General features: G+C 63.5%; 1 protein-coding gene across 4 annotated transcripts; it reads right to left on the reverse strand.

The window, feature by feature from the left end:
- Window positions 1-26: 26 nt before the first annotated feature.
- On the reverse strand, window positions 27-12,080 carry AKNA (AT-hook transcription factor). 4 transcript variants are annotated; one of them, XM_015279688.4, is made up of 20 exons: window positions 12,001-12,080; window positions 8,558-8,882; window positions 7,762-8,441; window positions 7,191-7,265; window positions 6,810-6,960; window positions 6,530-6,690; window positions 6,391-6,450; window positions 6,015-6,091; window positions 5,719-5,928; window positions 5,479-5,652; window positions 5,169-5,394; window positions 4,984-5,090; window positions 4,646-4,869; window positions 4,451-4,574; window positions 3,966-4,136; window positions 3,446-3,540; window positions 3,059-3,325; window positions 2,838-2,948; window positions 2,600-2,756; window positions 27-1,770 (listed from the first exon to the last, which is right to left on the reverse strand). In XM_015279688.4, the coding sequence occupies exons 2-20, from the start codon at window positions 8,781-8,783 to the stop codon at window positions 1,566-1,568; spliced, it is 3,501 nt and encodes a 1,166-aa protein (XP_015135174.2). In that variant the 5' UTR covers window positions 8,784-8,882; window positions 12,001-12,080; the 3' UTR covers window positions 27-1,565. The 4 variants fall into 4 exon arrangements, with proteins under 4 accessions (XP_015135174.2, XP_015135173.2, XP_015135172.2 ...); XM_015279687.4 differs by having other exon boundaries at window positions 4,649-4,869; window positions 6,015-6,118; XM_015279686.4 differs by having other exon boundaries at window positions 6,015-6,118.
- Window positions 12,081-12,084: the final 4 nt, after the last annotated feature.

Raw genomic sequence — 12,084 nt, forward strand, 5'->3', positions numbered from 1 at the left:
GCTTCAAGGGAGGAGAAAAGCCACCAGCAAAGCAACCCCGTTTATTGTGGTGTTAAAAAATAGGCAGTTCTCTGGGTACAAAAGAGGGGGGGGTGGTGGTTATAAAAGAGGAGAGCATCGTTTTTGCTCCTCCCCTGTGCTTCATCGGGCATCCCCGCTTCCCCCCTTGGGCTCAGTGTGAGTGCTTTGGGGGGGTGGTCTTAATTAGGACCCCTCACCCCCCCCCCCAGAATAAGTTATTGTATGAAAAAGTCTGACAGTAAACAAGTTGGATGTGGGCACTTCAGGTAGGACCTACACAAACACAGGGACAGCTCTGCTAAGGAAGTGTGGTGCTAAGAGGATGCTGGGGGCAGGAGGGGGGGTTCTGGCCAACCCAGCGTGGGGATGGGGGCCCCCCATGGGTGTGCAACAGCAGTTCTGCTACAAAAATAGGCATTCCTTTATTATAAAGTGGGGGGTATAGGAGTGCTGGGCACCACCACAGGGTTGGATCTGCCCCTGCCTGGGGCTCACAGGGCTGGTTTTACTCTACCAGCCTAAAGGAAAGTCATATTGATTTGGTATTCCCAAAGAAATGGGTGTTTTCTTTGGGATTCCAAAGGAAAAAAAAAAAAAAAACAACAGAAGGGCTTTTGGGACTCGCAAAGGTAATGCCAATTTCTTTGGGAATCCCAAATTAAAATCACATTGCTTTTGAGGATCCCAAAGAAAACACCCATTTCTTTGGGAATCCCAAAGAAAAATCACATTGCTTCCGGGAATCCCAAAGAAAAGTACCGATTTCTTTGGGGATCCCAAGGAAAACTTGCATTGCTTTTGGGAATCCTAAAGAAAACCCTGCAGTTTCTTTGGGAATCCCAAAGAAAATTCCCATTTCTTTGAGTATCCCAAAGGAAACTCCCAGTTTCTTTGGGAATCCCAAAGGGAACACTACCAGTCTCTTCTTCTTCTGCCCAGACCCCCTCCTGGGAAGCCATGTGCAGGGAGGGACCCCACATCCCCCCTCATTGCAGCCTTCCAACCTCACCCTACGCACATTGCAGGGCCGTGCAGCACTAAGTTATGGGGAAAACCTCAGCTGCCCTGAGGGTTGTGCTGGAAATGTAAAACAAACCACGTGTATGTGCCTATATATAGATACACACACACATGTGATGTATGGTCAACCAACCCTCTGACAGCGGTACCCTGGGGAAAAATCCACATAGAAGTGCAGAGAGTGGTCCTGGGGCAGAGCAGGGCGCAGGGACAGCACCCAAACCCCAACCTCAGCCCCAATCCATGGGGTCGGGCTCTGGCTGGAGCTGGAGGAGGGATGTGTGTGGGGGTGGGGGTGGGGGGGTGGGGGGCAGCGTACCGAAAAACCCTAAAAATCACCGGAACAGTGAAAGCATCAAGAGATGGGCTGCGGAAATGGCTCCTTCTGTGCCAGCATGGCACTGAGGTAAACAGTGGTGTTTTGGTTGGACCTACAGAAACGTGGGAGGCGCAGGACAGGCCCAGCTTGGTCCCACAGCATGGATGGGATGGGCAGCGAGGGGGGGGCACGCTCAGCATCCTGCTTAGAAGAGGCAGGAGCCCCGCACTGCCCGCGCCCGGCCCAGCTCTGCTGCCAGCACACGGCCCAGCCGCCGCGAGGTGACGCGGGCACGGCGCGCTGCTGCCACTGCTGCGCTCAGGGAGCGGTCCAGGTCCTCCTCCAGGTCTGAGAGCGGTGGGGACCGGGAGTGGTGTGGGGCTGAGGTAGGTGCGGCTGGGGGGCGGTACCTGCGGGGGGAGGTGGGGGGGAAGGGGGAAAGGGGAAGGAGTAGTAGTAGAAGGGAAAGAGGGAAAAGAAGGAGGAAGGAGGAGGAAGGAGGAAGAAGGTAAAAAGGGAGAAGGAAAAGGAGGAAAAGGAAAAGGAGGAAAAGGAAAAGGAGGAAAGGAAAAGGAGGAAAAGGAAAAGGAGGAAAAGGAAAAGGAGGAAAAGGAAAAGGAGGAAAAGGAAAAGGAGGAAAGGAAAAGGAGGAAAGGAAAAGGAGAAAAAGGAAAAGGGGAAAAAGGAAAAGGGGAAAAAGGAAAAGGGGAAAAAGGAAAAGGAGAAAAAGGAAAAGGAGAAAAAGGAAAAGGGAGAGGAAAGGGGAGAGGAGGAAAGAAGGAAAAGAGGAAAGGAAAAAAAGAAGTGAGAGAAAGAAGAAGAAAAAGGTAAAAAGAAAATGAAGAATGAAGAATAAAGAAAGAGAAGAAAAAAGGAAAAAAAAAGAAGAAAAAGGAAAAGGAGAAGAGAAGAAGAAAAAAAAAGGAAAGGAGAAAAAAAAAAGAAAAAAAGACCAAGAAAGAAAAAAAAAGAAGGAAAAAGAAGCAAAAAGTGAAGAAGAAAAAAAAAAAAAAAAAAAAAAAAGGAAGGAGAAAAAAAACAAGAAAGAAAGAAGAAAAGATGAAAAAAAGAATACGGGGTCATTGTACGGCTTTGCCCATGGGGGGCTCTGCTTCCCCATCTCTATGACACTGTTTTAGGCCCCCCAGGCTCACCAGTCCCACTCCCTCCCCATCCCCCCCCCCCCCCCCGGCTCAAGCTGTCCCCGACCGACCCCCCCGCATCGCTGAGCATCCTTACAGCAGTGAGGGCGCGTAAGGCACCACGGGGACGGGGGCGAGGTAGGCGACGGGAGGCCCCCCCGCCAGGTACCAACACCCTGCGGGCTGCTCCGGCTGCACGGCCTGCGGACGGCCGCGGGGCTCCGGCGGGGTGGCGCCGTCGGTGCTGCGTTGCGCTGCGGGGCGGAGGCGGTGGGTGAGGTGGGTGTGACGTTCCCTGCTCCCCGCCCCCCCCTCCCCGGCGAGCTGTCACCCACCGTGCGCGGCTCTGTCCGCGTCACCGCGGGGTGCCCGGCACGTGGGGCAGCGCTCGGGGCTCCGGGGGGTGCTGCTGTGCTGCGGCCGCGTGGCATCGACTGATGGGGCACCTGCGGGGAGGGGGAGGCGGGGGGCAAATGGGTATGGAAACGCGCACAGCGAGAAGGGGGTGGAGCGAGCAGGGGGGCTCGGTGGGAAGCAGGAGGGACGCGATGCTCACCCGCCGCCGTCCTGTCGGGGTGGCAGCGGGGGCACGGCGCGGCGCTCGGCTCCCCACGGGGCGGTGCCACGCGGTGCTGCGCCCCCGCGGACGCGGTGTCGGCGCGGCCGTGTGCGGTACCCACGGGCTCGGGTTCCCGGCGCTCAGCTGCCTGCTGTCCCCGCAGTGACGCCGCACCGGGAGGGCTGCGAGGGCGTTTGTGCGCGGACGGAGCGGCTCCGGGACGGCTGTCACCGCGCGCACGCGGCGAGCGGTCCGACCGGGAGGCTGCAGGGAAGGAAACGGCTCTGCACCCCGACCCGTAAGGATGCGGGATCCCCGTGTCCCGCACCCGGTCCCCACCGCATCCCCTCCCCGTTTGGAGAGGTCCCCGCTGTCCCCACTCACTGAGGTCCGGCGGTGTCCCATCCCGTGGCAGCGATGCCCATCTGCCCCTGGAGCCGCCCGCGGTCGCCCTGCCCCGTGCGGTGGGGCTGTGCTCCCTGCGGAGGGCACGGAGCCATTAGAGCAACCAGGACGTGGGGCACAGCACTACGGCAGGGCCCGGCCGGCAGCAGAGAGGCACGGGGAGAAACGTGGGGTGTGCAACCCTCAGGGAGTTGCTGCCAAGGGACCCTACCCCGCTGGGTCCTGGGAACCCCTGTGTGTGCCCCCACCTGAGCTGGGCACATGGACCCCCTCAGAGCCAACCCTGCTCAGGTGGAGGGGAAAAGGGTTAGGGGAAAGGGGACGGAAGAAAGAGGATGGGGGAAAGGGAATGGGGGAAAAGGGATGGGGTTAGGGAAAAGGGTTAGGGTTAAAGCTAGGGAAATGGGTTAGAGTTAGGGCTAGGGGAAGAGACAGGAGCTTCCAGACCCCCCAACCCAGAGCTCTTTCGGGAGAATCTGGTCTCTGCTCAGCCACCTACCCCACAGGTGCTGAGTCCTGGAGGAATGAAGCTCTGCTGGCCGCCGGCTGCCTCCTGCCCTTGGGGGTGTGGGGGGCTCTCCCCTCGGGGTAGCTGTGGGACCGGTGCAGGCTCTCCTCCAGCCGCAGGCGCAGTCGCCACACCTCGTCCTGCAGCGCACGGATGGCCCGGCTGGAGGGACAGGGCATGGTGAGGGGACACTGAGGGGCAGGGGCAGCCCCAGGTCCCCTAACCTGTCCCTGTGGGACACAGCTGAGGGCCCCTCCATACAAACCCTCAGTGTTTAGGACTGGGTGCACCCGCAGCCAGCACGGAGTTGGATCAGATCACGTGTCATGAATTCGGCAGTCTCAGCTCTCTCCAGGAGCCACCATTCCCAGTTAGCCCCCCAGCAAAGGGACAACCCACCGCCACCAATGACACCTGCACTCTCAGGGATCCCCCACCCCCCCACATCCCGTGCCGGCAGGGCTGGGGGCACTCACTCTCGCTCCATACGGGACCCCAGCAGGTCGCAGTGAACCAGAGCTGGGGATGGCGAGGCGGGTGTCCCACTGGGGGGGTGCCCACTGGTGCAGCTCCTGTCTCCTCCTTCTGAGTCAGAGTGACCTGGGGGGCAGAGATGGGACGGTCAGTGGGGCAGCGTGAGGCACAGGCACAGCTGGGGGCCAGGCACTCACCACCATCACCCTCAGGTCCCAGCTCACTGCCCTGGCTGCCAGCCCAGCGCACTGGGGAGCTGCTTGGCGAGGGGGTGCTGGGGGGCACGCTGTTGCCTGGGGGGGGGCCGTGCCCAGGGGTTGGGTAGGGACCCCTCAGCGCCTTCCTGGGGGGCAGCAATGGAGCTTCCTTCTTCTGCGGATGGACGGGAGCGGGGACGGGGGGTTCCAGCACGCCACGCATCCTGGGGAAGGAATGTGTCAGTGAGGCAGCCCCCAGCTCCCACCCACACCACCCACTGCCTCTTCCCCCCCAGTGCCCCATGGCACGGAGCAAGCCCACGGTGCTGGTGCTGTACCCAGAGCCCAGTGGCCGACGCTCAGGGGTGCGTGCCAACAGGGACACCCGGCTGCTCTCCGAGCCAATGAAGCCACTGTCTGTCTCCGGAGACACCATGCGCTGCTCCTGTGAAGGGAGTGGGATTGGGGCCACGTGCCCCCTCCCCAGGCACAGGACGGCCTCGGGGACCCCCCCAGCACTCACCTGGTGGCAGGGCTTAAGGGCACGGCGCTGAGTGGCTGTGCTCCCTGCCCCACTGCTGTGGCGGGATGGGGCTGCGCGTGATGGCAAAGGCTCAGGGAACGCCAGCGGAAGCCTGGAGGTGGTTGGTGGCAGCGAGGTGGTGACAGGGGACAGGCGGCCGTGGGTCCCCTGCGGGTGTGGGGGCTCAGCGTGGGGCAGCGGCACTGCTTTCCTCTGCGGGGGGGGGCTGTGGGGAGAGGAGTGAGCGCGAGCACCAGGTGTGTCACGGGGGCTGTTCACCCCGAACCCACCCAACGGCACCCACACTTACGAGGGGGAGGTCTCGAGGTCGGTGCCCTCCTCCAGTGACTGTGCCCCACTGAGGACCCCCCCGGGGCCGTTGTCCCCCGCCGCGGTGCCACCCGCCTCCTCCAGTGCTGCGCTCCCCGTCAGGCTCAGCTGCTCCAGGCTCAGTGATGCCGGCAGCGACTTGAGGCGCTGGTACCTGGGGGGTGTGGGCAGGTTTTGGGGTGCCCCCCGCGCCCTCCACCTCCCAGTGAGGGACACTCACTGCTGCAGCAGATCCCCAAAGTCCTCCTCTGCTTGGAGCTGCTTGTGCCGTAGGGGTCGGGGCAGCCCCACTGCCCCACTGTCCCCCACTGTCTCCCCTGTGCCGGGGAGACCCTCTGTCACCGCAGGGCTCCCTGGTGCCGCCCGCTCCAGGCGCTCCTTCAGCTCCTCCAGGCGCATCCCCAGGCAGAAGATGTCCCCTTCCACTGTGCTGCAACGCAGTGCCCATCATCAGGGATGAGGGGTTGGGGCTGCTCCCATGCAGGGCTCTGAGCAGCACCGCACCCCCATACTCACCGCTCCGGGTCGAAGTTCCCTGTGTCCCCAAGGCTCTGCTCCTCCCGTGCCTCCAGATACGCCCTCTCCAGTGCATCCTGTGTATCCCGCAGCCTCTGGAACCACTGTGGTGCAAAGGGAGCCCCCAACCCCCCCTGCAGTGACCCCACAGCACCGGGTCTGCACCCTCTGGGGTTAGGGACGCAGAAAGAGATGGGGGCGTGGGGAGACAGGATGGGGCAGCTGGGGATGAGATGGGCCACTGTGGGAACAAGACAGGCCCTTGGGGACAGGATGGGGCATCCAGGGTGGGATGTGGCCCCTAGGGATGGGATAGGGCACGTGGGAACGGGATGGGCCCTTTAGGGATGGGGTGGGGCACCACACGATGCTGTACCTGGAGCTGCTCCTGTGGCACAGAGCTCCCTGCCCGGATCCAGGCTTCAAAGGAATCCACCTGGGTGGGAGAGAAGGGGCTGAGAAGGGGTAGGAACCCCACTGCTTGCTCCTGCTGGGGGCTGTCCCCCCTGACTTACCTGCGCTTGAAACTTGCGGGTCTGCTCTGCCAGCGTCTGTGTGAGCCGTGGCCCTGCACAGCAGCACGGCCCCACACATGTGGGGCAGCCCCCCAGGGGGGAGCGAGGCGAGCAGGGCTGTGATGATGCCCTGCCGTGCTCTGCTGGTTGTGGCGCTGGAGCTGCAATGGGGCACAGAAGAGAAGTGAGGCCGGCAACCTCCAGCACTGCTTCCCCTGCTATGGGGGCACCTGTGGGGTGGTTGGGTTTGGAGCAGGCGGTTTCCTGGCGCTCAGCTCACCTCCACCCACGGGGAGCTGCGGGTTTGGGGCTGTGCTGATGGCTGCAGCGCTGGCCCGTGGGATGCTGAAGGCCATCACCCTGCAGCCACCACTCATGGTGCCGGCGTGGGCGCTGCGGCTGGCACACGGCGGGTCGGCGTACAGGTTCACCTGGGGGGGGCAGAGACAGCGGGCACCCCAGCAGGGGCACCTCAGCCCCATTGCAACGGGGCCACGGGGGCACTCGGTTTGGCACCTGGAGCACCCTGCCTCAGTTTCCCCACCTGCGCAATGGGGCAGCGCAGGAGGACAAAGGGGATGCCCCGAGCCCTGCAGAGCAACGTGTCTGTCCCCATTCCCCCCACCCCTGTATTTGGAGACATCCTCACATCCCTCCCCACCTTGGCCCCCAGCCTCAGCTGGTCAATGGTGTTTTCGGCCTCGGCATACTTGGTCAGCAGCTTGTGGTAGTCGTCCTGTGGGGGGCACACATCACCATGTCATGGGGAGGGGCACCCTGGGGTGCACAGAGCTGTCACACCTGCACAGCTGGTGTGGATGTAGCCTTGCATGGGGGGGGGGGGGGGTGATGGGAGCATCCCTCTCCTCCCAGGGGACAGAAGGGCATCGGGAGACAGGAGCACTGCATGGGGTCAGGAGCATCCTGGGGAGGGGACAGGAGCATCCCTAGGGGGACATGAGCATCCCAAGGGCGTGGACATGAGCATCCTAAGCCATGGAGGGGGACAGGAACATCCGTGAGGGGGGGGGGACAGGAGGAAGCAAAGGCGGACGTGAGCATCACAGAGGGGACATGAGCATCCCAAGGTGGACATGGGCATCCTGGGGGGTGGGACAGGAGCATCTCTACGTGTGGGCATAAGCAACAAAAGGGGGAACAAGTGCATCCCTAGAAGGGGACACGACCATCCCACGGGGGTTACGAGCATCCCAGTCCAGCCCTGGGGTTACCTGCAGTTGCTGCACCAGCGCGGTGGCCTGCCTGGGGGAGCGGAGCTCCTGTGGCACTCCGGGGGGGGCAGAGGGCCGCGGTGGGGCCCCCTCCCCACTGCTCAGCAGCACCTCCCGGACGATTTCAGCAGGGGATTTGGGGACAAGGGGACCTCCATGGGGCCTGGAGCGGGCAGGCAGGGCCCGGCTGGGTGGGGGGCGGTAGCTCTGCCCCACCTTCACCCGTGCTTCCACCTTGGAGAGGTCGGGCAGGGGGTGGTTGAGCCGCCCTCGGCCGTATGGGCAGATGTCTGTGGGATCCTTTGGCTTTTTGGTGTCGGTGCGACGGCGGGGGCTCGGGGACAGCCAGCTGGGTTTGGGCTGCTGCGGGGTTTGGGGGCTCTGGTTGGGGTCTCTGGCTCTGCCCCAGCCCCGGCGCTGGCGTGGGGGGGTGGTGGGGACGGGACTGGAGTCTGAAGGCCCCGAGGTGCCGCCGCCATCCGTGGTGGTACCCGGGGCTTTCAGGGGGGTCTCAGCATGGGGGTCCCCATCGCTCTCTGTTCCCCAGGGTCCCTCTGGCCTCTCGTCCTCCTCAGAGCTGCCCTGCTCTTCTTCCTCCTCCTCCTCCTCCTCTGTCAGGTCCTGCTGTGCATACCAGCATGGCTCTGCCGGGGACCCCACATCCAGGTCCTCGCCGTCCCCTGCAAAGCAGCACTGCCACCAGCGTGTACCATCCCTGAGGCCCCCATCACCCACAGCCCCCCCCCGGCGTGACGGTCCCTTCCCTATGAGTTTAGGAGCAGCAGAGGGCACTCACCCCATATTGGGCTCCCAGCCGCCTCCTGTCCCCACTCAGAGCCTGAGTCCTGTGGGTCGCTGAGCTCTGCAGCGGCAGCCCCCAGCCCAATGACACCGTTCTCATCCATGTGCCTCTCAAAGTCTTCCTCCTCGTCGTCCTCCTCCTCCTCCTCCTCCCAGCACTTGGGCTCCTGGCTGCCCAGCTCCGATTGCGTCCAGCGCAGCCAGGGCGAGGAGCTGCCCATGGTGTCCTGTGCTGTCCCTGTCACTTGTGCCACCCCATGGCACCGCAGCAGCCGGGGGTCTCCTCATCACCAACGTGGCTCACGTCACTGCTCGGCATCCTGAGGGGAGGGAAGGAGAGTGCTAAACAGGCTCTGTTCGAGGGCATCAATCCAAGCCCACCGCTGTGCCCCGATGTAGCCCAGATAGCCACGAGCCCACGGTGGTGAGAAGCAGGGCTGGGGGACAGGACGGGCGCCCCGCGAGCAGGACCTGCCCTTCGGAGCCGTGTCCCCAGGGTTCCCATAGCAGCAGCTCCAGGGACAAAACACAGCCGCGGGGCGGGGACGGAGCGCTGCGGGGTTGTTGTGCTGAATGGCACTGAGCCACTGATCCCGAGGGCTCCGCAGCCCCCAGCCCACCCCCAGCACGTCACCGGGATGTCACCACGCGGCCACCAGCACGGCACAGAGAGAGGGTCTTCCGAGAGGACCGCAGGGCACAGCAAGGACCCGGCCCTACCGACGGGCACCAGAAAGTGACCCCCTTTGAAAACTGGGATGCAGCTGACACAGCGAAGGCAGTGTGACAGCAGCCCCATCCCCCCCCATGAGCTGTCAGTGCCGATGAACGCGAGAGCAGCGATGGCGCCGTGCCCCCACGCGTGCAATGAGCGCGGCGTCCTCAGCCCCACGCCTCCACCCTGCGGGTGGGGGGGGGATGTGGGGCAGGAGGGGGTGGGCAGAGCTCATCCCACCCTGCATCACTCCCAGCCCAGGCACATCTGGGGCAGCCCCAGTGGCACACAGAGGTGGAGGGGGGGGGGGGGGGGGGTCAGGGGCTCGAATGACCCCCTGCTGATGTTCTGCATTTCTGTTCAGCTCCCAGTGCAAAACCCGAGCCTTCCAAGAGCAGGGGTAAAAACCACACACACATTTGGCATTGCTTTCCTTCGCTTTGTGGTTTCTGAGCTACGTTGGATTGTTCTTTCAGGCCTTCCTGCGGCACTGCAAGAGCGAGCAGCACATTTAGAGGAGAACAAGCAAAAACCAAAGGAAAAGATTAAAGGAAAAAAAAAAGAAAAAAAAAAGAAAGGAGGATTTTTCCCTCTTACTGTCATGACGTTTTGGTGGAGGGACTGTCAGGAGAAGTGACGGAACACCGCTGCATGGGGATGCTGCAGGTGATGCACAGCAATCCCAGCCCCCCAAGTAAGGGCTGAGCCCACACAGCAGCAGCACTGGGGGTCAGCCATCCACTCCCCTTCTCCCCCCACTCCCCCCCCCAGAATCTCACTGTGCATGGCTCTGAGGATCCCTGCCCCCCGGGACTGATGCTGGAGCACAGCTGTAGGGCTTGGGGCCACTTTCCCTGCTCCATGCCAGGATCTGAGGTTGGAAGCATCCCAACCCGGCCGGGGACCGGAGCCAAAATTGCTCTTTAGTCGCATTGAGAAGATGCAGAGCCCGAAGCATCCCCGGGAGCACAGACATGGGGAAGAGCCTCAGGGTGGGGAGAGCTGCGCTGCTGGGGCAGCATATAGGGGAAAGCTTCGTGCTGCTGCCTCTGGGGCTGCTGGGGCCCTGCTGGAGGCTTTGGGTGCCCACGATGCCTGGGGGAAGCAGAGCGGGGCGGTGGGAGCACTGCACGCACCGCTGACGTTGGGCAGCTCTGCTGCATGCAGGTCTCACCCCAACAGTGGGATTTAAGAGGGGATTTGCAGCTCTGGGGCTGCGGGGCGGATTAGAGGCTTTTCCTGCAGCATGCAGGTGCAGCGGGGTTGTGCCAACCCCAGGGCACCACTTGGGGACCTCCAGATGCACCCTGGGCTGAACACCCCCACCATGGGGCCACGCTGAGGTTTCAATAGCAGCAGAGAGCCGTGCGAGCTCTGCTCCGCGTGCCGCTAATTACACACTAACGGGTTGGATTAATTACCCTGCTGAGAGCACGCCAGGGTGTGCCACATCTCCCGCTTGGTGACAGCCAGGGGGGCAGAGCCGGGGGGACCCCCACCCCCCATCCACCAACACCTGCAGCGATGGGGAGCAGCCATCCCTATGGGGGGGTCTTTCAGCCCCCGCAGCCCCAGCTGCAGCCGAGGCCTTTCAGAGCGGGCTGCCGGACCACGAAGCAGCCATCACGCCTCGGTGCACCGCAGGAACATCGCTCAGCGCTCCGACAGCCCCGCAGGGCTCAAAGCCGGGGGGGGGGCGGCTCAGTCCCGGCTGCTGCCTGCAGGGAGCGGGTCTGGGGGTAGAGCGTCTTTGTGTATGAGCACGTTTCCAGCCAAACCCCTTTTTGGGGGGAGGGAGAGGGGGGTCACGGAGGCCAAAAGAATGCTGCTGCGCCTCAGACTCGGCAGGGGACACGTGCAGCTCAGCGGCAGCCGTTCCCGGTTCGTAAAAACAACGGGGAAAACAGCGCAGCGAGGAAAGGCGTGAGGGGCCCCCGTGGCACTGCCTGATGGAAACCCACCCCCCCCTCCGTGTCCCCCACCGGCCCCAGCGGGACAGCATCGCTCCCACCTCCCGACCCTTAAAGCTGCGGGTCCCTTTGGGGACGAACCCCAACGCGCCACGGTGGGCGCAGTGACAGCCACGGCTGGATTACAGCGGTCGCTGCGTGACCCGCAGCCCGCGGTGGGATGGGGATGGGGATAGGGATGGGGATAGGGATGGGGATAGGGATGGGGATAGGGATGGGGATAGGGATGGGGATAGGGATGGGGATAGGGATGGGGATAGGGATGGGGATAGGGATGGGGATAGGGATGCCCGCTGGCGTCGGGCCGGGCGCGGGGCAGCGCTGCACGGGGCGGTCCGGGGATGTCACAGCCCCAGCGGGACCGCAGCCGGGTGAGCTCAGCGCCTTCCTCGAAACCAGGAACTGAAGCTGCCGGCGGCCCCCGCCACTTCCTCGCAGCAGCAACAGCAGCAGCAACAGCAGCAGCCCCGGCCCCCCCCGCGGCCGACCCACGGACACACCCCGAGCCTCTTCCGGACGCGCAGCTCATGCGGTACCGCAGCTCGGAGCTCCATCGCGGCTCCGGGTCCCCGGCCGCCTCCCACCCCAAAACCTCTCCAGGATGGGGCCCCCGGCCGTGCCCCCCCCCTTCCGTACAGGGAGGAGCGGCTCCGCGCGGCGCTGGCCCCGCTCCCAGTGCCCGCCCAGCTCCGGGCAGCACTCCCCCCTCCAACCCCCCTCCCTCTCTTCCCACCAGAGTCCCCGTCCGCTCACCTGCAGGGCACGGCCCCCCCCCGGCCCCGTTCCGTTCCACTCCCGGCCCCTCCGGACAATAGCGCGGCCCGTGGCGGGGTGGGC

Source organism: Gallus gallus, chromosome 17, assembly GCF_016699485.2.
Source record: "Gallus gallus isolate bGalGal1 chromosome 17, bGalGal1.mat.broiler.GRCg7b, whole genome shotgun sequence".
NCBI classification, from domain to species: domain Eukaryota; kingdom Metazoa; phylum Chordata; class Aves; order Galliformes; family Phasianidae; genus Gallus; species Gallus gallus.